The sequence below is a fragment of the Perognathus longimembris genome, chromosome 18, assembly GCF_023159225.1.
Source record: "Perognathus longimembris pacificus isolate PPM17 chromosome 18, ASM2315922v1, whole genome shotgun sequence".
Lineage (NCBI taxonomy): Eukaryota > Metazoa > Chordata > Mammalia > Rodentia > Heteromyidae > Perognathus > Perognathus longimembris.
Genome location: NC_063178.1, coordinates 18131964 through 18157361, shown reverse-complemented (window position 1 = coordinate 18157361; position 25398 = coordinate 18131964). Strand labels below are relative to the sequence as shown.

At 40.5% G+C, this 25398-nt stretch overlaps 1 protein-coding gene across 1 annotated transcript; it reads left to right on the top strand.

The window, feature by feature from the left end:
• Positions 1 to 675: 675 nt before the first annotated feature.
• LOC125366874 (synaptonemal complex protein 1-like) lies at positions 676 to 15215 on the top strand. Its single transcript, XM_048367595.1, has 5 exons — positions 676 to 858; positions 3544 to 3726; positions 5769 to 6035; positions 7302 to 7399; positions 14972 to 15215. The coding sequence occupies exons 1-5, from the start codon at positions 676 to 678 to the stop codon at positions 15213 to 15215; spliced, it is 975 nt and encodes a 324-aa protein (XP_048223552.1).
• Positions 15216 to 25398: the final 10183 nt, after the last annotated feature.

The window sequence follows — 25398 nt, the reverse complement described above, 5'->3', positions numbered from 1 at the left end:
CAGTTTTGGATGGCTGAGTTAGTGACTTCAGCTGGCAGATATCATGCAGAAGGCTAGCACAGCAGGACATAGCAATGGTGTGGGTTCTTCATCTCAGGCCTTGCTTTCTAGTGGTACTGGGACTGACCCAAGAGTTCTGCACATATGAGGAATGTGTTCTGGTACTGATTTATAGTCTCTCCAGCTCCTTCAGCATCTTTATTCTTAGAGATCTGTGCAGTGTCTACTCAATGTATAACCTCTCCCTATGCATGGGTTGCAAGCAGTGCCACATCTTTGATAGTAGTGACCTGCTTTTCCTGCTTGAACAAAGCCAAGTTAGCATAAAAACCATCCATTAATCTCTTAGATTTTTAGATCACAACTTTCTTGAATTTCTTAATAACTTTAGGAGTTCTTTAAGCCCAAAGGAGATAATATCCTTTCCCAATCAGATGGGATGTGAGCAGACCAGTGGAATTCTTCGTGTCTGTTGCTTGTATTACAGTCTAATAATGAACATTTTATGTTGTCTCATTGTCCTTCCTAAGATCTCTCAATTCTCCTTGCATTATATACGGAAAGTGTGCAAAGTTTTCTACACATCATATGTGCTTGATCTTATGCAATGTCACATCGATATCTGACAAGAGAGCTCACAAAGTGACCTTTCCCTTTATTAATCAAAATGTTAAGATGATCGCACTTATTCACAGTAAATGCCGAGGAAAAGAGGAAAGCAACGAAGAAACTACTGCATCTCATGAAAATGTTCCCGAAGAAGAGCATACTAACAAACTCCACGTGAAAACACAGCTTGAAACAGATATGACACCACCAGATATGGAACTGAATGGTTCAAAGGTAAACGTGAGTGAGGTAATTAATCTTCCATAATGCTGTCACGTTCCTAACTTTATTAATAGCAGGACGAACTACGTGTGGTGATGCACTAAGTGTGGACAAGGAAGAGCCTGGTGCACTCCTGAAACTAGGAAATCTCAATGTACCTTCAGAATCCCAGGGGGAAACATAACGTGTAGGAGATTGGCTATGCAGAGAAATTATCCAAACCTGGTAGTGGCCCTCGAGGCTACTGTATAGAAGAAGTGAACTTGAAGGAGGATGGAATGTATAACTGATCAAGTTGAAGGGGCCATGCTGAATGTGATCATTAGTTGAACTAGTCACCTTCGTTGAAGCCTTCCTACTTCAATAACTCCCAGAAATCCAATAAAGACAAACAGAATGTTGGTAGCCCCAAGCAATTTCTCTGCCTTACTCCCCTCTGCTAACTCATTAGTGAGTTAGCAGAGCCTGGAGCACTCCTGAAACTAGAAAATTCCATACAGCCAATGTAACTTCAAAGGGAAAGGATTTGGATAATGTAGAGAAGAGTTGAGCTTGGAGGTGAAACAGGTAGTAGGAAAGGTACACTTGCACTCAGAGCAGGGCAGCTCCAAGGAATGGGTGTTTTTCTAATCTCCAAATCACTTATAGAACAAGAACATAATGGGAAAAGTGTTTCCAAAAATTGTCCTTACAAGACAGTATGTTGTGAACTAGGAATGGTGGAGGAGGGAAGGTGGGAGAAAAATGAGGGTTGAGGCTACAAGTTTGGCAAGAAATGCACTCACTACCTTATGTATGTAACTGTACTCCCTCTGCATATCACTTGAATGATAAACAGTAAAAATAAGTATAAAAATTGTTCTTACTAAATACAATTGAATTAACTGAGAATACATTGAACTGTTGAATCCACTTTTCTGTCATAACTTTCTAAAACTTACCCCAAATCTTCTATCTCAAGGGACTTGCTTTCTTCCTAAGTCTGTGGTTTGGGAGACACTTGCTGAGGAAACTTGTACTCATGCCGTTCTTTCCTTGTGGTTCTCGTGAGACTGCTTGAGAACTGCTTGGTAGGAGTCCACTGGAGGTTTTCCTCCCCCATGTCTGTTTATCTGAGTGCTGCTGGCCTCTGGGTGGACTTCCTTTGTGTGTGCATTTCCTCACAGGGGTGGTGGCTCCTAAGGGCAAGAAGTCGGCTACGGAATGCCTTTCTCTCTGTGTCTCTCGCGTCCTTTCTCTGTCTCTCTTCTACTGAAACTCACATGGAGCCACTTTGACCACAGTGTATCCCTTATATTGGTGTTCCAGGTTGTCCTACACGCTATGTGTTCATGGAAGCAATCTAGAGACTGTGCTCCAGAACAAGGACATGCTAACTTCTACCCGCAATAATTTTATTTTCACCCCACTTAGAATTCTTGCCACTACTCAGTACTCAGAGTTTTTCATTTGCAATCACAGCACGCCACGGTGTAAGCCCAAGATGCTCTGTCACTTTGACGCTTAGCCCCTTCCCACGTGAATGAGACAGACGCAAGCCATTCATCACTGGAACACCAAACATGCTGTTACATTTCTAGAAACACTGCCATTTCATAGAGAAAGTGGCTATACTAACCTGTGGCACTTACAGAATAATTTAAAATATAAAAATTGTGAGATTATTTAAAGTTTGACTACAATTTATCTATCGTCATTCTATTTGCTATATACAAGCCAAGCTGGGTTGTGAAAAAATCTTTGTTTTTGTAAGGTTTAACTTTGAGGGACCGTTTTGTCAAACTGTGTCTCAAAGTTTGGGGGTTATTTTTCAGTAGGAAATAAATGGCACCAAACATAAAAAATCCAATTAAGCATAACAGAACCAATCTCAACAAATATGAAACTTCTTCCAAAGGCCAAGGGCAACAGGCGTGGATGAATAGCCTAGTTTCCCTAGCTTTGGACACTGAACCACACCAACAGCACCATAGAAAATTACTATGTACGGGGTTGAGAATATGCCTAGTGGTAGAGTGCTTGCCTCGTATACGTGACTCCCTGGGTTCGATTCCTCAGCACCACAGATACAGACAAACACAGAAGCAGCTCTGTGGCTCAAGTGGTAGAGAGCTAGCCTTGAGCCAAAGAAGCCAGGGTCAGTGATCAGGCCCCGAGTTAAGACAAGGACATTAAGACAAGGAAGACAGAACCATGAGAAAGAAAACTTGCGGTAACGGAAACATGCTTATAGTTTAGAAGCTAAAATGTCATCGGTAGCACATTTACTTATCAATTCATTTTGTGCTCCCTACCAGCACAAAGATAACTGACAGGTTGAGAATTTCTACTTCATATTTATTGTGGATTTCTGTCCTACTTGTTTACATGGAACAATACTTCTCCCTGTGTGGAATTCTACAGTAACATTATTAAAGTGTTCACAACGTGAAATTTAATCAACAACAATGAGATTAGCCCATTTCTCTACCCTGTGTATCAGCTGGGGTGACTTGACCCTGACAACTGGCTTATTCCTTCACACGTCTGAAGGCAAAATCAGGTTTCTACTACAGCCATTGGGTGAATCAACATTACTTTGAAATTGGTTGTTTTTCTGAGTTCTTCAAGGGACTCCATTCTAAGAATCTGACAATATTTATAACTCGTTTTGTGTTATACAGTTGCCACGGGAATTCCTTCTTTACCTACCTACACTTATGTATCATGCAGGATGAAAATGTGCACATCCAATCCTCCAAATGTGAACAGCTGTCAAAGGAAATGGGTGTCCTCAAAGAGGAGTTACGGCTCATGAGAAGCGCATATGAGTCACAGACAGAAGAAATTGCAAAGCTGACTCATAAACTATACAGGGAAAAACTTCAGACCAAGCGATACAAAGAAATCTCTAAGGTAGAACAGTGCAAAACCTTTGTGACTCCTTACATGTACTGTTTATGTTACAAAAGTCTATTAATCCAGCACTTTATTTCACTTCTGTTTGATGGAATGTTTTAAAATAAAACAACTACATAATAACCTAAAGTTTTATTTGAAATTTACCTTTTCTCATTTCCTAAAATGTACACAGGCTGTGTTGTTTTGTGATGAAATCTTACATTTTTTCTTTGAGAGGTTTAACTATAAATGGGCCACTTGGTTGAGATATATCCCAAAGTGGGCTTTTGCTTTCTTGATAGAATAGATAGAGCACCACACATGAAGCATACAATCAAACATAAGGGAAATGTCCAAACCAATTCTAAACAGTGTTAACATTCTACCGATGGCATGATCACCAGGTAGTTGGCCTTGTTTTCCTGGTTGGGGATGACTAAGAACACAAACAGCCCCACAGAAAAGTCATATCCCAGCAGAGCCTGGAGTTCCGCAAAGGACTAGCCAAATGGGTGCAAGTGTGGAAGCTCCATTTGCCCAATGGATCGCTCCAATGTGGCATTTTGGGATCCTAGTTGCTTCTCTCCAAAGTCTCATAGTTAACAAGATCCCTACAGCTTCAGAAAAGAAAAGGATTCGCTTAAAGGATAGTTAGGTTTGAGACAGATGAAGTACAATAGGAGGGGTGACATTGGTCACGATTTTTGTACTTATAAATTGATAGCCTGAATTGAAGCCCCCTTGTACAAATACATAAAGAATATTTTTTTTTAATGAAGGGGAAAAGTCACATTAAATGAGGCCGTGAATTGCGGTTTTGATTCATTACGCTTGTAATTGTTAGCATAGTTATTTTTATACTAGTTATCTATTCCTTTTCCTCTACATACTGGCTTTAAGATAGCTGGAAGATTATGGGTTTCTATTCATGTTTATTGTGCATTCCCGTCCCATTTGTTTACCTAGAACAATCCACCTCTTAATGTGGAGTTTCAGTGCAACATTAATGTGTTTCCATTTGGAATTGAATCAGTAGTGAAGTCAGCCCATTTCTCTACACTCTGCATTGTATGGGATGACTGTGTCACCAAAAGCCTTGCTTTACATGTCTGGGTGACAGCAGCCATTGAAGGAATCCACATGTGGGCTTCTGCACAGTGTAGTGTAGTGATGAGATTCTGAAGGCAAACTTCCCAAGGAGAGGAAGTTTTCTTGCTGTTTCTAAACTTTTTCTAATTTAATGTTTGAAATAAAACAGTAAATTCATCACATTCTGTTCACTAGAGAGCATTCTCAAAGGCTAGGTCCTATTCAGATAAAGTAAAATTATAGGAGGAATGCCCCCATATATATATATATATATATACATATGAATGCCCCCATATATATATATATATATACATATATGTATAAATATGTGTATATATATATAGAGAGAGAGAGAGTCAAGCTTGAGAATCATCTCACCAATCAAACCCTATTGCAAAGGAAATCACTTCTTCACAACTTCGTGCTCTTGAAAAGGTACAATTATTTACTTGTTTGGCTTAGAATTCTCCCTGCTTTGTGGCAAGAATCAGACAATTACAAAATCATGTAATTGAATCCAGTCCATTTTGTTCAAAACCATGCGTAGATTATATCACTAAACTTCTATACTGGGACATGTCATACATAGTTACTTGCCAAAAGTCATCATTTTCTGGCATGAAATTCAGATTTACATTAAAAACACTTGAAGATTAGAATACGGCTTATAATTTTAGACAGCATAGATTGCACTCTCTTTAAGTGGAATTGGAATTCTAAGGTTGGAATTAGAGTCATTCTATAAAGAAAAAAAACAAGAAAACTAGGAGACAGAAGTGCAAGACCAAGCACAAGTGTTTTATGACAAAGCTGATCGATGGAGGGAATGTACTTTAACCTTGTAGTCATTTGAAATGAGTTGACTTTCTGCGTAATTCAGGGGAGCATATTCTAAGTATCTTACTATACTCATGATTGATCTGTGTAAGCTTGCCTTTCTTTACCAACCTGTGCTGATGACCATGCAGGTTTCTGCTGCCTCAGAGAATCTGCAGATGGGCAAATATCAACAGCTGCAAGAAGAAAATAATTTCCTCAAAGAGCAGTTACAGTCCCTGCAAAGCAAAAACGATTCACTGGCTGAGGAGAATACAAAGCTGAAGGAAGACCAAAAACATCTTACTGAGAGTTGCAAGTGTACCATAGCTATGACAGAACAGTACAGAATATTCCTCACACAAAAAACGGAAAGCGAAATAAGTGAACAAGCAGAAAAAGTGTCCAACTTTATACAGGTGAATATGTTTATTTCTAATATGCTTAAACATTTATTGGAAGGTATATTTTGGACTTACACATTGTTTCATGTACTTTATTAGAAGTAAATTATATAATGTTTCTATCTTACATATTACATCATATTCTATATATTCTACATTATTCCCACATTGTAAGTACATTTATATTCAATAACATTCTTTTTATTAAAAATTACTTCATGGGCTGGGGATATGGCCTAGTGGCAAGAGCGCTTCCCTGGTATACATGAAGCCCTTGGTTCGATTCCCCAGCACCACATATACAGAAAATGGCCAGAAGTGGCGCTGTGGCTCAAGTGGCAGAGTGCTAGCCTTGAGCAAAAAGGAAGCCAGGGACAGTGCTCAGGCCCTGAGCTCAAGGCCCAGGACTGGCAAAAAAAAAAAAAATTACTTCATGTTTGAAATCTAGTTGCCATAAAATTAAATTCTTAGAAAACAATAATTCATACAGATTATAACATGCAAGCCAGGCACCTGTGGCTCACGCCTGTAACTAATAGTAGCTACTCGTGAAACTGAGATCTGAGGACTGCAGTTCAAATCCAGCCCAGACAGGAAAGTCTATTGAGACTCCTCTCCAGTTAACCTCCAGAAAACCATAAGTGAAGCTGCGGCTCAAAGTGGTCAAGTAGTACCCTGAGTAGAAAAATTCAGGGACAATGCCCAGGCACTGAGATCAAGCTCCACAATGGACAACCGTCAAAAATAAAACAAATTGGAACATGCTCATAGACTTTCATTCAGGTCAGGTTTTCATTCTCAAATTTGATTGGTCTTGTTCTATTTTATTAAGTTTTATCCATACTCTTGTACACCTGCAGTAGTACTTACTTCATGTCATCCCCAAGAGAAAACTGCACTTAGGTATTTAGTATTTAGATTAAATGCAGTGGATAATGATGAGAAGTACTGTAAATCCAAGCACCGGCTTTCCCATATCTCAGTGTTCTACACCACGGAGGGAATATAGGAACTTGTTCAAGAAATATTGATTGGGGCTGGGGATATAGCCTAGTGGCAAGAGTGCCTGCCTCGGATACACGAGGCCCTAGGTTCGATTCCCCAGCACCACATATACGGAAAACGGCCAGAAGCGGCGCTGTGGCTCAAGTGGCAGAGTGCTAGCCTTGAGCGGGAAGAAGCCAGGGACGGTGCTCGGGCCCTGAGTCCAAGGCCCAGGACTGGCCAAAAAAAAAAAAAAAAGAAATATTGATTGAACAATGACTCTTCAATTTTCTTTAGGAGCAGAACAGAGCTCGAGCATATCAGGACGCTGTTTGGACATCGACAGTGCAAGCACAACTCTCTAAAATCTCCCAGCTATCAAATAAATTACAGGAGTAAGTTTAGAGTCACAGAAAATAAACAAAACTTAAGTACACTGTAAAACATAGTGTTATGCCTAGATTTCCGGTCCCCAAAGACCACCAAGGAGCCGATACCGATGCAGATGCACAAGAGGCTTTATTGCAAGCTGGAGCCTGGACTCTCAACCGTCACCGACACAGCGGATCTGGATTGAGAGTCCCGACCCTCAGATAGGCAGGGTTTGTACTGTGATTACAACAGGGGCAGGATATTTCCAACTTGGCAGATACTTGATTGGATGGTATTTAGCAAGCATGTCTTGTCCTATTTCTACTGGCTCTCTACCCTATCACTTAACCTATTTTGGCTTTGATAATGGGAACTGGCCTTGATATCAGAAACTGACAGTAGGTGGTCACATAGCACTGATACAGTGGGTTAGTGCAGCGGGAAGAGCAAGTCACACATGGGTTAAGCAAGCCGTTTACAGAAGCAGAATTTGGCAGTCAGGCTGACCTAGTACCAACTTTATTTAAACAATTGCCACCATGTTTTCCCATTACCACTAAGCAAGCTTCAGCGGGCTAAAACAATCCAGTACTCAATCATAAGTAAACCAACCCAACAGTTTCCATGGCATTTCTACTCTTAGTATGGTTATTTCGATAGTCTATGATTAGGATCGTTTTTGACTTTCTATTACCATGGTTGCTACCTAGGTAGAGAGGGGAACAGGGCTCCCTATATTTTTAAATGTCAAACTACAAAATAGTCTCGCGGGTGGGGGTGCAGCCCTCTAGCATGGAGTCATCCCCAGGGTTTAGAAGCTGTTATAATTTTAGCAGTAAAGCTTATATTTAGTCACGCGGGTTCTGAGGTCAGCCCTTACATTCCCTCCTCTTCTACTGCTTACTGGGGGGGCCAGTCATGCCCTCATTATCCTACATTTTCATGGCTTTCCTGTCCAGGGGCTGATACGGAGACCTCAGCACTCTTAGTTGTACCGCGCTGACACGATCTCTTAGAAATGCAGTGAGCCTCTTAAGAGTACAAAGACCAGTAGAGACCAGGTCTGCAAAACAACAAACTTCTTGTCAAATGGTATTTCCACGTTTGGGTCAGCGACCTTACATTATATATCTAAAACCAAACAACTACTAAACATGAAAAGGTCTACAATAGACCTATCAGAGGATCACCATAGCTCCAAAGCTATGTACACATCATATAAGAACAGGATAAGCAAAAACAACCCCAAGAGAAGGACACAGGTGGAGTCTATTGTTGATGTCGCCTTTGAAGTTTTAGGTGAATTTCCTTTGGCGTACCCTATATGGTTACTTTATGTGATTTTAGTACACTGGGTATGGTTTGTATATATGCCTACCTGATCCAGGGAAGAGAAAGAAAAACGAGGGTGTAAGATATCACAAGAAATGGACTCACTGGCCTTGTCAATACAACTTAATTTATTGACACCTTAGTAACATTTAATTTAAAAAAGAATACAAGGACCAACTATTAAGATGACTATTATCAACCTCCAAGGTCCTGCTACCGAGGTTTTTAACAATGTCAGCCACAGGGACTTGTTACACAAAGACTCATCCCATCCCATGCTTTCCTGGTGTTTCTCTGCTCATTCTGGTATGCTTAACCCCAAGACAGCCTTCCTCTCCAAAGAAACCTGTCCTGTTTGGGAGGACCGCTTCTGCCAGGGAGTTGGTCAGCGTCTCAGTTGATGCATGCGTTCACCGATGTCCAAACCCACTTGAGCGGTGAGGAGTTGGTGGATGGCTCCGATGGCTGTCAGGCTGTACTTGATCTGAACCCCAATGGGATGGGAGGAGGTGGGGCAGCCACAGGCAGCAGTGGCTCCCAGTGGCTACCACAGAATGTCACACCTCCTGCTGGGCTGCTCAACTTTCTGCTTAGCCTGGTTCAAGAAGCTTACCCTAAGGCCTGGCTAGTGAACCCCCTAATATAGTCCTGGTTGCCTTTCAGCAAATGCTGGTTGGACAGTTTAGCTACTGCTTCACAACCAAGCCTGGTGCCTAAAGGAGGAGGCGCGGGAACATTGCTTCCTAGGGTGTGATGGCGAACAGGGTGGTGGAGGAGGGCTGGCCAGTGTTCACCAGTCTCAAGGGCTAATTTGGTTAAGCTCTCTTTTCCTCTCTACCTCACTTGAACTTTGGGGGTGACGGGCACAATGTAATTTCCTAATAATCCCCAATGACTTACCTAATAGCTGCCCTAACTAAGTGAGGAAAGAGGGGCCATTGTCTGAGCCTATGGCTACTGGGAGTCCAAACCTGGGAATTATCTCCTCTAGAAGCTTCTTCTGTACTCTCTGTGCTGTTTCCCACTTGGTTAGGAAAGCTTCCATCCATCCTGAAACAGTGACTAGAAAAGCTAGCAGGTACTTTCTATCTCAGTAAATCACCTCCCTGTAGGCTCCTGGCACCGTTCCTCTTGCCCTCTTTGTTTTGGCGGCTACTCCGCCAGCCGCATTTGTGGTCTGGTATGGCACGCTGCTGCTGCTAATATTCCTTCTAATGCCTGGAGCTGCCTGTCCCACAAATGCTACATGAATCGTTGTCAATTTTCCTCAGCCTCTAGATCTATGGAAGCGGAAGGACGGTAAGCACAAGCAGCCTTTGAAGGCTGCTGGAGACTCACCCCCTGCCTGTCTAACTTGCCCACCTTAGACAAATTGATTGCGCGCTTTCCGGTGGCCCGGAGCCCCCCAGAAGAGCCTGGTGATAAACCTTTGGCCACTCCCTCCCTGCCAGGAATTCAGGGGGAAGAGGACATCTAGTGCCTGAGGCTTCTTTGAGAAGGGAGGGTGGAAGTGGGAGGAGAGCATGGGGGAAGGGGGCTCCCTACTTTATCCTTCCTCATCTTTTAAAGGGATCTGATGGGCGAAGATCAGATCATTCCTCTTTTGTAACTTCTTCAGGCTGGCTCAGGGGCGTTGACCTGACCTAGCCAAGAACCTATCACCTTAGTCTACTTTAGCGAGAGGCTGCAGGATTAGATGTCCAGTTTACGAGCTTTCCTCCAAACTGGAAATCACATTCAACTTTTAACTTCTAACAACGTTATAGACTTTTGGGGCTACAGCAGTGTCGCCTTTTAACATTTCAGTTTGCAAAAGCGTTTTCCTGACTGGCTGGGGAAACAGATCTCTGATAACCTAACAATGCCTAAATTACCTTAGTAGGCATCAGGTAGGTCTCGGGAAGGACACCATCTCAGGTCCACAAGCTTCCTTCCTGAACAGATGTGCGAGCTCAGAATTCTCACTGCTGCTCAGGGCTTTGAGCAGATGCAGGGGGTGGGATTTTAAGCTATCCCTTCATTAGACAATCTTAGCTTTACTACCCACTATCACAGAGGACTGGCAAGTTCCTCCAGGACCTCCTGGCTCTGATGAACTTTTGAAGGCCAAGCACACATGACTCTAGGATCTGACACCCTCGTTGCCATCCACGCAGTGGCTTCCTGCCTCTGGATGCTCCATCTCTTTCGTCCCAGCCTTTTCCATGCTGAGGTCAATGCACCTTTGAGATTTCTCTTGATCCGTCGCTGGACTTGGACTCAGGACCTGAGTGCTGTCCCTCAGCTCTTCAGTTCTAGGCTAGCACCCTACCACTTTAAGCTCCACACAACTCTGTTCCCAGCACTCTGCTGGCTCAATACACATGAAGACTCTCACAGGGACCTTTCTCTGCCTGGGCTGGCTTTGAACCACAGTTTTCAGATCAATGAATCCTACAAAAGTCCTCTTACTCCAATTAAAGCAACAAGATGGTCCACACAGAAGTAGCTTTTAAGCATCATCTTAACTGGAACTTGGTAAGGGCCAAAGTTACATTTGATAAACTTGTAAGAATCATCTGTCCTTGACTGTAGTTCTACCTGGAAATTTATAAAACCAGCAAGGCAAATTGGAATAGCAAATTAAACAATCATTTTGGCAGCCTAAATTATTTCTTTTGTCCAATTGCAATGAAACATTTAGGACAACTTTATTTTCCAATCTCATATCTAGAAATCCATCTTGATCTCTAAACTCTTTTAGTAACCTCTGCTTTAATATTTACATTTTAGCTTTCAGTTGTATTTGAAGAACTCTGAAATCTAGAGGCACTGGCCACAGTCTGTTCCCTCCGGGTGGCTGCTTTAAAGGGGTCATTTGTTTCCCTGCGGTCTGCGTTACATGCCTAGAACACCTCTGAACTCAAATGACAGTTTTCCCTCCATGCAAGAATTACACATTCCAGAATGACAAACAAGAATCCAGACTTAGTATCTTTTTCCCCTTTTTTAAGATACATCCAAATTGCAACATAGCCTAGAAGTCAAATTACATTGTCCAGATAAACTTTGAACTGTCTTCTGAAAACTTTTTTTTAATGTTTGAAACCTCCCAAGGAGCAGTTATAGACTTCAATAGCATCATCACAACACCTATTTTACCATCAGGATGTTATGTCCACCTGTAAGGAAAAGATAAGGGACAAGGAAAAGCCTCCATTTGCCCATCCTACTCCTTGGGGCTGGGAGAATTGCCTCTGTGCCAGCTTACGCTTTTCCACCATGTGTGGACTCCCCCAGGGCCTGGCCCACCCCATGGACTGGCTAAGCTGCCCCTTTGCCACATCACCTCTCACTCCTGAGGATAGGCTCGCAGGCCTGGCCTAAGGGTTTCTGCCTTTTTTCCATCTCTACCTGAGAAACCCAATCAATTTTTTTTTAACAGGGATAAACATTAATATCCAAATTTCTGACATTTAGCCCTGAATATTAACAGCAGACGAAAATAAATTTCACATTTCCAATGCTTTTGCTAAACAAAATAACTTGATTACATGTTACATAGCCTTATGCATTAAGATACCAGACTTAAAACTGCAAATTAAAGAATCCCTAGATACCTTTTAACTGTTTGTATTAAACTATGCACTAATCCTTTAAAGCATTTGGTAAGGCCCGAACTTGATGACCTTTGAACGTCAACTCACCCATTCTTATATTATACTGACAGTTTTCATCTGGAACATGTTCACACTCACACCTGCACACACATACACATGCAAAAGATCTTAAAGCGAGCAAAATAAATGTCGGCCATACTTTTTCCAGTGGCAAGAGGTATTTATGCCAATCTTACTCTTGCAATCACCAAGATTTAAGACAAAACTTAACAAATGATTTTAGCATTCTCCGGTCTCATTTACCAGGGCTTTCTAGTTTTAGCAAGACATTTTAGTGCACTAAGTACTTTTCTGCTGAGGAAAGCTGGTTGGGGGTTCCCTGGGCTAAGACTCAGCCCACCCAGTCCTTGACTCTAGTCTGAGCCCAGTTTTGACTAGAGCATTGTACAGATCAATTGGCCTTTAAATACCTTCAGTTGGAAGAAAATGGCTACTTGAAGCTGATCTCTCTTCCCCTTGGTCCTTCAGACTTGGGGGGACCTGGGGAGGCTGTTTGGAACTCTATACCAGCAGAGACCAGGTGTCTCTTGGAAACTGTTCCTGAGGAGGTAAAAAGGGCATTAACTAGGAAGGGAATTTTCCAGCAAATCATGCCAGACCAGGATGTAGAACAAAAGTTGATTGGTTTCCCTTTTTTTACTTCTATACTCAAGTCATGTGCCTGGCTTTTCATGTCCTTGAAATTGTCTGTCAGAAGAGAAAGGGAGTCTTCTGAGTCTGTCCCATCTTATGTGAGTTTCAGAAAAGTAGATACAAACAGCCAGAAGCAAACACCAAAGAGACGCACCAAAGGCACAAAGCAGATTTTCAGTGAACAAATTCCTTCGGCCCAGAGGAGGAAGAAGTGAATAGGGATTGTTGGCCTTAGGCTGCTGCGCCCCAGGAGCAGCCCGTTTCCTTCCTACTGACTATACTAAGTGAGGAGGGGACTTTGTTCCCCACTAAGGAGGGGGCCTGGTCTTCCAAGATGACCCACCTACATGTCTGCTAAGTCTTATGACAACCTTACAGAATATTAGTTACTGGTTATTAAGGACGCCAAAACACACAAGAAAAACAAGTGTCACACTCTGGTTTGAGGGTCCTGGGATCTTGGGTTTCTGGGAAGAGTCCTCCAAGCTGTTATGCCTAAGATTTCCAGTCCCCAAGGACCACCAAGGAGCCGATACTGATGCAAACGCACAAGAGTCATTATTGCAGGTGGAGCCTGGACTCTCAACCATCACCAAGCTGATCTGGATTGAAAGCCCGGACCCTCAGATAGGCGGGGTTTTTATTGTGATTACAACAGGGGCAGGGTATTTACAACTTGGCAGATACTTATTGGATGGCATTTAGCAAGCAAGTCTTGTCCTATTTCTATTGGCTCTCTACCCTATCAGTTAACCTATTTTGGCTTTGATAATGGGAAATGGCCTTGATATCAGGAACTGACAGCAGGTGGTCACGTAGTGCTGATACAGTGGGTTAGTGCAGGGGGTAGAGCAAGTCACAAATGGGTTAAGCAAGCCGTTTACAGAAGCAGAATTTTGCAGTCAGGCTGACCCATTATCAACTTTATTTTAACAATTACCACCATGTTTTCCCAAGCTTGAGCAGGCGAAAACAATCCAGTACTCAGTCATGAGTAAACCAACCCAACAGTTTCCATGGCATTTCTACTCTTAGTATGGTTGTTTCGATAGTCTATGACTAGGATCGTTTTTGACTGTCTATTACCATGTTTGCTACCTAGGTACAGAGGGGAACAAGGGATCCCTATATTTTTAAATGTCAAACTACAAAATAGTCTCATGGGTGGGGGTGCAGCCCTCTAGCACGGAGTCATCCCCAGGGTTTAGGAGCTGTTATAATTTTAGCAGTAAAACTTATATTTAGTCACGCGGGATCTGAGGTCAGCCCTTAAAATAGTTTTGATATGACAGACTCATGAGATTACTAGGAAGAGGAACCTAACTGAACAAACCAACTTTGGAAAATACTATGAATACATTAATTTTCTCCTAACTTATTAGAATAGAACAGTTTCTCCTCTTGGTTTACTTTGGGGCTTTATTGGTTGCTGCTCTGTTTTTCTTCCTATTCTAAGTGGCCTAAGTTTATTATTCATAGTTTAAACACCTACTTAAGGAGAATCATACGTTGTTTCACTGAAGTTATGCATGATAAAGTGTCTACTATAACCACATATGATAATACAGAGATGATTTTACATAGATAGTAATACTTACATGAGGAATCCTCTAAGTAGAGCCCTACCAGAGGGCAGCAGTGACAACTGTGGAGCCAGACATCCCTGACAATCACTTGTCTCCTCCCTACAGTGTTGGAATTAACTTGCCAGGAATGAGTGTGTGTGTGTGTGTGTGTGTGTGTGTGTGTGTGTGTGTGTGTGTGTGATTATTTAGAATAAATTACAATTTTACATGTTATACAGTTGGCATTCATTAACCAATGTGTATTTCAAGATACTGTTTCAAGGAACTTAAGTTTGGTCTTAAGGCTAATTTTAAAAGTTAGTGTTTGCACCTTTTTTCTTAAAGCCATAAGTCCTTTGGGTCTAACTCAGGGAAAGATGGATTCCTGGATGTTTGCCTTTTGCAGATGTGAAAGAAAGATTAAGAGACTGGAGGATGAAAATTGTAAGCTTCATCTAAGAGTTCATCTGTGTCAAACATCGTCTGAAACTTTTACTACCAGGAATAGCTTAAACAACCCTACTGAGAGAAATTCTCAGAGTTTTCTGGGACCTCGGACGCATTTTTCAGCAAGAGAAGACTATGCGGATTTGAGCCCAAGACTAAGATCTGCATTTGAGAAAGTGGACGCCTTCCTGAGAAAACTTTAGGTTAGTTACAGTATCTTTTTCATTTTGGATTTCAGACTTCAGACACATTCTGTCTTTGATTTGATGAATTATTGAGAAGTACAGTTGACTTATTTGTGCCATACAAATATGACAGTAATCTGTTTTAAAAAGCAGCACAAGTCAACAAATGTGTCCCATTTCAAGTGATGCTCATTTGCTAATAATTCGATTCGATACATGTATTTAAACTAAAAATGTTTCAACTATCTTTAAAAAGTATAATTAAATGAGATATTTGAGAATAAATATGACTTTCTATAAATAAAGTTATCATGTGTTACCATACCATACCAGAGCAAGAAAAGTAAGTTCACACACGCACACACATAAACACACACACACACACACACACACACACACACACACACACACACAGTTTTCTGTTCTTGGTGCATTGCAAAAGTTTTGGAGGCAATACTTGAAAAATAAGTTGACTATAATTAAAACAAGCTTTAAATTAAAATGTTATTTGAAAAGCCCCTTTCATTATAGGAATTATTTGTTTTGCTATCATCGTCTTACTGTGTCCTTGCCTAATAGAATAGCCTAACATATGGATTAAGATTGGTATGTGAGTTTCTTAACAACAGTTTGCTATAGAACAATCAGTTCCTTGACTAAAGTAACTCTATGAATATTATCTGCATATGTGTTTTTTCTTTAATCACATGCATATATCTAAATACATAAATCATTGTTCTACATTCACTTACTCATCCATTAATTTACGTAGCACTTTTTGCTTCTTTAGACAGGATCTCACTAGCGAGCCCAGATGTCTAGGATGAAATATCCCTTCATGCTCAGCCTTGTCAGTGCTATGATTGCAGGCTGCTAAGCCAAGTGCCTTACGTTTACTCAGATGGTAGTTTGAGCCAAATTTTGAAGAAAAAAAATGCCTAAGTTACATACCTATGCTAGAATTCTAAAGTGATCTGTTCCTGCCACTGCCATCTGATCATGTGTTTATGAGACACTTAACATTTCTGTTTTCTTTTTCCATTTCCCATATCATGGCTACCTAGGTCTGGCCATTTTGGAGGACAAATTATAGTTGCAAGATCAGATGTAAGTATTTCCCCAAAAATATAATTTGGTAAGTTATTTTAAGTCAATAGTGCAAACTTTATTATTCCTATGAAATGTACTCACTCCTCTGCTTGGTGCTATTAATTTCATTTTTACCTGAAAAGAAGCTCCTTTATGTCTTTTCTTTTTTGCTGGTCCTGAGGCTTTGATTCAGGACCTGAGCGTTGGATGCAAGCTTTTGTGCTCAAGGCTGGAGGTACAGCACCTCCAGCTCTAACTCTACAGCATCCTTGATGATGAATAGGAGGCAAGAACCACACAGGGACTTTGCTCCCTTGGCTGCCTTTGAACCTCAGGCCTCAGCTCTCAGCCTCCTGAGTAGCTCGCACCCCAGGCAGAAACTACCTGGACACTGTGTTCTCTTTGTTCTCCGTTGCTGTCCTGTTCTGGAAGGAGGATATATGACAGGTTGGTGATGGACTTATTTTGTGTTTCTCCGTGGAACACTGCAGGGATATGGCTTAATGACAGGGCGACCATAGGTAAAGATTTGAAAAATAAAGTGGGGACACTAACTGTGGAAATCATAATTAATCAATCTCAAAACTGAAAGAAAGAAAAATGTGCAATTTGTTCAGTCAGATGGAGGCTAAAGTACTTTGCTTCTGGGGGTAGGAGCTACACAAACCCTGATCTATAGAGGGGTTAGAGTTCCAGAAGTCCTTTCCTTCCTTAACTGTGAGTTCTTACCAGCAGATCATTACCTTTTAGATCTCTAGAGGATATAGTATTACTTCCCCATTTATATTTATTTCGATAGGCCTTAATGGAGACGAAAACTTTTTAATAAGTGAGATACAGCATAGTTAGCAACGTAGAAAAAAAGACTTCATGTATAGTTTTATATACTTAGTTATAAGTAACAATTTATTAGACTTATAAACAGCTCTTTAAATAAATTCTGCTTAGTTAAGACTTAGCTTTTTGAAGCCTGGTATAGAGCTCAGTCCCTGAGTTCAAGTCCCAGGACTGGCCAAAAAAAAAAAAGTTAGTTTGGTGCTGGGAAAATGGCAAAAAAAAATAAAAAGCCAGATTTAGCTTTTTAAAGTTTCGGTAGAACTTGACAGTGTCAATAGTACACAAGCAATTACCTTGATAAGTAATATTTTTCTTTCAAATACTTTCATTGCTGCAGAGAATAGATAGCTTGCTCTAACTCTGTGTGTTAATCTTTATCTTTGACAAACCTTTTAAATAAGCTTAAATTACTGTTAACCTAACCAGAGACCAAACACCCCATTTTTTTGAAGAAATGTTTATATTAAACCAACTTTTTAAGTTGAAATGCTACGTGTTTAGTGCTTATTTTAAGGTTAAATTAGACTGCTTCTGTGGTATCTTTAGAATTTAGAATGACATGTATACTGGCTAATTTGACTGATGATTTAAGGTTTGCTACAATGAGTATTTAAAATTTTTACTTTTTAGATATTTTGCAGCAAATCTTATATTGAAATTTTAAAATCTTTTCACTATATTTAAAGCCAAGAGCTCATAATTAGATTTTATTTGAGCACTTCAGAGATTTTATTTAACCTCTTTTAACAATCTCAAAGGCCTGAAATTCAGTATCCACGTACCAGGCATTCCTGGATAAGTCTTGATAACATAACCAACATTTTTAACACAACCTTGTTCTTAAACAAAATGAAGTAGCTGAGAAGCAAACCAATCTTAACCTGGGCATGCCATCCTGATGAACCCCATGTGTTCAGAATCTGAACGTTGCCCAGTCACCAAGTCTCCTTGGTTGTTTACTGCTTTTTTCCCCTTATTTGGGTTTAACTTGATTGAGATAACATGACCAACCCTTGACAGTTATAGTAGCTTTTATGCACTAAAGATAACGAATGCTTTTTTATGTTTATACACATAAGTACAGTAAGTTTTAGACATTAGAAGCATGCACAAAAATTGTGCTAAAAACAAATGAACAACTTCAAGTTGGCCCTAAGTTATGTCCTAGAATTCCTGTAGCAAGGGAAATATTTCTGCCCACAGTTTGATGACCTGGACTCTGGTGTCCCCGTCACACTCCTGACCCCCCTTTTTGCTTCCCCCGCTCGTCCTCCTGGTGGGAAGAGCCACGGATCCCCAACCCCAGCCCACGAAGCAGCTACCGCAGGCCCGCAAGAGGCAATGCAGGATCCCAGCAGGGACGGTCCAGACCCTCACCCAGGACAAGAAGGGATCTCAGGGAGGACCAGTGGATGGCAGGCCACCCCGGCCATGCTAGAGGGAGGACCGCAGGGAGGACCGCAAGAGAGGAAGCCAGCTCAGCCTCGGAGGACACGCGCAGGTGCCGTTCTCCATGCAGGTGAGTGAAATACCTTTAACCCTTCCCACTGCGGAGCTTGCAGAGCAGGGAGTGCATTTCGTGGGCAGGGCACAAGATCAGGCCTGAAGACCGGTGGACTAGAACTGAACACCCAGAAATGAACCCACCCACCCGCGGCCACCTCATCTGTGATAAGGGAGCCAAAGAAAAGAAAGAAAATAGGATGGAAGAAAGACAGGTTCGTCCACAAACGGTGCTGGCAACATTGCGAATCCAGACAGACACCATGACAGCCACGCCTGCCCTGACACTTTTTGAATGATGTGCTGGAGAGGAATATTGTTGTAAATATATAAATAAACATCCGTAGGATAAATTCATTATGGTATACAAGAAGGTCTCTGAAAAGTAACACTTGGAAACATGAAATATCTGTTTTCCTAGGAAATAGTTCATTTTCATCAGTATTATGCATTCATTTTTATATCAGAATACCTACATTCACTAGAAAATTGATTTCTTTAAGACTTGTTGGCAAACATCTAGACTACTAGGAAAACCCTAAGTATTGTGTTGTACAAATGTTTAAATGTTTCTAATATTTGTCTGAAGTCATGCATTTAATGGGAAAATATTGAATTTGTCATTCTATGAGGTACCATATAACTAGAGGACTAAAATTAGAATGCGTCAGATATGAGGGCATTGATTGGCGTGAGAATATTTATGTCATATGCATAATATGTAGTGAGCAATCTCCAACAGCAAAAACTAGGCTCACATCATTCAGATGAAATGCAGTTGATAAGATAATAAATTTAAGCTGCAGCAGCATGTTAATATATTTTAAATTGATTGTTTGCTGAACCACTGAGGCAGAAATGATGGGAAACAATATAATTACTTTACACATGCTCATGGGGATGGGATGTCGGCTCTAAAAGACAAAATCTTCACAAAATTGATCTTCAAGGACACCTACAAAGACCATGCAGAGCCCTCTCATAGGCTTGAGATTTACGAAAAGGTCCAGACCAAAAAGCTATAGAAGTCAAAGTGGAATCATACTAACGAAACGTAGCTACTTGTCTCAAAAGCATAATTTGTAGTGAGACAGTGAGGTCGCTGGGAAGGAAAAGTAAATAGAATTTAGCATAATATTCTGAAGGAATTTAATTCCCTGATACTTATAAAAGACTAGTCTACTGCTGTTGAATTCCTTCATCATAGTTCAGTTTCATGTGCATATTTTTTCTCATATTTAGACATAGAGCTAATTAGTTGTCCGTTTGTAGCTCAACACCTGATCTTGACTATGACCTTGCTACCAGCAGAGAGTGCGCAGAACCAGGCTGTCCTCAACTGATATAAAAAAATAATTACATGATAATGGGAAGGTATATAATTTCCAAAGCCGTGAAACTATAAATCTCTGGTCAGGTTTGGGGAGTGTGAGGAAGGCAGAGCCGGCAGGTCCCACCCCTGACGCCTTGTGAGGATGAAATGTGCCAAGAGCTGCTTGTGGTCTTTTAATCTCCGCGTCACCATCTTCCTCCCTAGATGGTGCTGTTGTGAATGAATCCTTATGCTAAAAGCTGGATATCTCAAAGAATGTATGCATGGTGACAGCAAATGGCAGCCAGATGATTCCTTTTCATTGCTAAATGACTTTCCTTAATACCAGCATTCAGGTATGCTTAATTGTATTTTGTGTTGAATGTCCCGTACAATTATTCTTTCCTTCTTTATTGTCAACGTGAATTACAGAGTAGTTACAGTTTCATACATAAGGCAGTGAGTACATTTCTTGTTCAACTTGCTACCTCCTCCCTCACTTTTCCCCCGCCTTCCCCTCCCCCTTCCCCTCATCCCTCATGAGTTGTGCAGTTGGTTTACACCGAATGGTTTTGTAAGTATTGCTTTTGGAGTCGTTTGCCTTTTTATCCTTTGTCTCTCAATTTTCACATTTCCTTTCCCGTCCCTAGTTCGAATACACGTATATACAGTATCCACGGTACTCAGATGAGATACAGCAATAGCGGGGGTACAACTAAAGGGAGGGAATGCGCGAGGGAAAAAAAGGTTACGGTTTCACATGGCATGTTGAAAATAATTACGACAATGATATAACACTTGTTTCCATAATGTGGAGTTCATTTTTCACTTAGCATCATCTTATGTGCTCATATGGTCATAACTGTTGAGCTACTGTGATCTCTCTTATGACTAACCTGAACATGTGCTAATTATTCCCTGTGAGGGAGACCGCAGAGTCCATGTTTCTTTGGGTCTGGCTCATTTCACTTAGTATGACTTTTTCCAAGTCCTTCCATTTCCTTACGAATGGGCAATGTCATTCTTTCTGATAGAGGCATAAAATTCCATTGTGTATATGTACCACATTTTCCTGATCCACTCTTCTACTGAGGGGCATCTGGGTTGGTTCAATATTGTAGCAATGACAAATTGTGCTACGACGAACATTGTTGCGCTGGTGGCTTTAGTGTGGTCTTGCTTGTGGTCTTCTGGGTAGATGCCCAACAGTGGGGCTGCTGGGTCACAGGGGAGCTCTAGGTTTAGCCTTCTGAGGAATCTCCACACAGCTTTCCAGAGTGGTTGAACCAGCTTACATTCCCACTAACACTGTAGTAGGGTTCCCTTTTGGCCACATCCCCTGCAGCATTGGGTATTATTAGTTTTGCTGATATTGGACATTCTTACTGGTGTTAGGTAGAATCTCAGTACTGTTTTGAGTAGCATTTCTTTTATGGCCAGTGATGTAGAACACTTCTTCATGTGTCTCTTGGCCATTCTCATTTCCTCCTCAGAGAAGTCTCTTTTTAGGTCTTTGGCCCATTTGTTGAGGGGGCTTTTGGTTCTTTGAGGATTTGTTTTGGAGGAATTTATTTTTTTGACTTCTACGTATAGTTTGGATATGAGGCCTTTTTCTATTGTATGGCTGGTAAAGATCTTCTCCCAATGTGTGGACGTTCTATTTATCTTGACAGCTATGTCCTTTGCCCTGTAGAAGCTCTGCAGTTTCATGCAGTCCCATTTGTCCTACTTTTTTTCTTTTGTTGAAAGTCTGTGCCTTTATTAATGAAGTTTCATCCTGTGCCAAGGAGCCCAAGTATTTCTCCTATTCCTCCTTGCAATGTTATTAGGGTATCTGATTTTAATTCAAGGTCTTTGATCCATTTGGAATTTATTTTGCTGCGGGGTGTTATGTAAGGATCTAGTTTCAGTTTATTACAGGTGTTGAGCTGGTTTTTCTATTACCATTTGTTGAACAGGCTGTCTTCCATCCTGTTTTTAGCTACTTTATCAAAGATTATGTAGCCATAGGTCTGCTTGTTCATTTCTGGGTCTTCAGTTTTATTGCATTGGTCCTCAGGCCTGGTCTTGTGCCAATACCAGACAGTTTTTAGTTCTATAGCTTTGTAATACAACTTGAAGTTTGGTGTTGTAACTCCTTCAGCACTATTCTTTTTACTTAGGATAGCTTTTGCTATTTGGTGTCGTTTATTGGTCCATAGAAATTTCTGGATTGCTTCCTCTATGTTGTTAAAGAATAGTGTTGGGATATTGATGGGTATTGCATTGCATTTGTAGATAGCCTTTGACAATATTGCCATTTTCACCATGTTAATCCTCCCAACCCAGAAGCAATGTGAGGTTTTTCCATTTCCTTAGTTTTGCTTTCATTTCCTTTTTCAGGTTTTTAAAGTTCTCATCATAGAGGTCTCTGACTTCTTTGGCTAAGGTATTTGCTAAGTATTTTATGGTTTTTGAGGCTATTGCCAAAGGAGTTGCTTTCCTGATTTCAGCCTTGCTCTTCAGGTCATTGACATGGAGAAAAGCCATTGATTTTTGAGGATTTATTTTGTATCCTGCTACCTGGCTAAAGTGTTGGGTCACCTCAAGTAACCTGGAAGTAGAGTCTATTGGGTTCTTAAGATACAGGGTCTTGTCATCTGCAAAGAGAGAGAGTTTGACTTCATCTTTTCCTATTTGGATCCCCTTTATGTCTTCCTCTTGCCTTATTGCTCTGGCTAGGCAGTCCAGTACTGTGTTGAAAAGGAGAGGAGAGAGCAGACAACCTTTTTGTGCTTCTCATTTTAAAGGAAATGGCTTTCACTTTCACCATGAAGTATAATGGTTGCTGTGGGTTTGTCATAGACAGACTTTATTTTTTTTTCAAATTTTTATTATCAAATTGATGTACAGAGAAGTTACAGTTTCATACATTAGGCATTGGATACATTTCTTGTACTTTTTGTTACCTTGTCCCTCATCCCACCCGCCCTCCTTCTCCTTTCCCTCCACCCACCCCGAGTTGTTCAGTTCACTTATACCAAACAGTTTTGCAAGTATTGCTTTTGTAGTTGTTTGTCTTTTTTTACCCTGTGATGGACAGACTTTATTATAGTCAGAAATGTTCCCTGGAATCCTAGTTTCTCCAAAGCTTTCATCATAAATGGGTGCTGGATTTTATCAAACACTTTTTCCACATCCAGAGACATAATCATGTGATTCTTGATTTTGCTCCTCAGTATGGTGATTTAACATATGTTTTGCATGGTAAAATGGCTAGTAGTGGCAACCAAATTAATACACCAATCTTCTGACACAATCATACTTGAAAAACAGGCATTTCTAAACATTTTCTGAATAATTGTCTTAGTAATGACCTATCATAAGCAAGGGAAACCTGTTAACCCTGAAATCATCAAAAGCCACTTCTGTCCTCCTTACTTTTTTGGGGTGATTTCTAGAGTGGTATCTTCCTGTAAATATATGTGTACTTCTATAGGATGAAATTGTTTGAAACAGAAATTTTCTTACAAATACTGATGGTAAATATAATATTTAAAAGAAATTAAATTTTATTTTATAGGTATTTTTTAAATAGTCCTACTTTGTTAATATAAAGGAATGATTTGGCATTTGCTGTTTGGATTTTCACAGGTCCATTAAGAGACTGGAGGAGGACAAGTGGAATCCTCATTTCCAGAGCCAGTAGAGCAGAGTCTGTCCAACATTTTTGCCCTAGTGTTGGAAATCATACTTCCTGTGAACTCAAAAAGTTTTCTTCCAAGAGAAGAGGTGGTGACCTAGGCTCATACACACAATCTTCCACTCTGGAGGACTGCGCACTGCAGGTTAGATATGTTCGCTTTTAGTCTCATGTCTGCTAGATTTCTTGATATTGACTTGGGCAACTATTGAGAACTAAAATAGAATTTTTTTTTTTTTTTTGCCAGTCCTGGGCCTTGGACTCAGGGCCTGAGCACTGTCCCTGGCTTCTTCCCGCTCAAGGCTAGCACTCTGCCACTTGAGCCACAGCGCCGCTTCTGGCCGTTTTCTGTATATGTGGTGCTGGGGAATCGAACCTAGGGCCTCATGTGTCCGAGGCAGGCACTCTTGCCACTAGGCTATATCCCCAGCCCGAGAGCTAAAATAGATTTTGCATGTCAAGTAAAGATCAAAATAATCTGTGCTTAGATAACAGCAACAAGGCTTTGTCAAATACCGGATAGCTGCTGTTGTGTGGTTGTATGTCTCCTTGTTTGAATCAGTTCTGAGAAGCGTGAGAGAGAAGGGTCTCGTTTCAGTCTCCCTGAAGGAGATAACCTTTTCTGTCAGCACCATTTATGAAGAGGCTGTTTTTTCTCAAGGATTTGTGTTTATCTCCACTGTCAAAAACGATATAGCTGAAGCTGTGTGCTTTATTAATTTTTTATAGAGTGTCATTGGTCTTTGGGTCTCGTTTGTAGGATTTTTATTTGCAAGGAGCACACTTGTTTGGTTATTATATCTTTGGAGCCTGGTATTATGATACATCCACAATTGCATTTGTTGTTCAGAAACTTTAATTCTCTTCCATGAATTTTTGGAATGACTTTTTATTTCTATATAGAATGGCATTGGGGTTTTGATAAGTATTTGTAAAAATAAGTAAGTTGCAATGCTTGGCAATATTGTCATTTTCATGATTGAATGATGCCATTCCATGGTCTTGGAAGATCTCTCCATCCCTTGATGTCTTCTTCTATTTCTTAAGTCATTATTTAATAGACTTCACTATTGATGTCTTTTAATCCCTTTGTTAAGCTTATTATGGGTGTCTAATTGTTTTGGAAGTTATTGCTATTCTCAATTTCTTTCTCAACCTGTTCATTATTGGACTATAGAAAGATTAGTGACTTTTGAATATTGAATTGTCTATCCTGCTGTATTTCCAAAGATGTTGATCAAACCAACAAGTATTTTGGTATTGTCATTAGGATCTGCTAAGTAGAGAATGGAAAGTTTCTTTTGAGCAAAAGATTCATTAACTTGAAATAAGTGATTAAATATTTAGGAAAAGGTAGATACAGGGCACATTTCATTCAAGTACAATATATGCATGGACGAAATTCCATGGTGAAAGCCTTCTGATAAGTAGAGTACACTTTTAAGAAGTGACTGACTGAGCTATAAAATCTTGTCCAGCGTGTGGAGATGGTAAGAGGAAAGAGAGTGAATGGAGAATATAAACAATTGATCAAAATATGTTACATACGTGTATAAAAACTTAAAAAGGAAATGCATTAAATTTAGTTTAGGAAGCAATTGTGAAGGATGCAGGAAAAATGAATAAGGTACATTATAGGCATATATGAAGTGAAACATAATTGAAACAGCCTTTACAAGTAATTGATGTTAAAACTGTGCGAGGAAAGAAAGCAGTTTTGGTGAAAACCATTGACTTGCATTGAAAATGCATTGAATATGTAATATAGGTTGTATTGT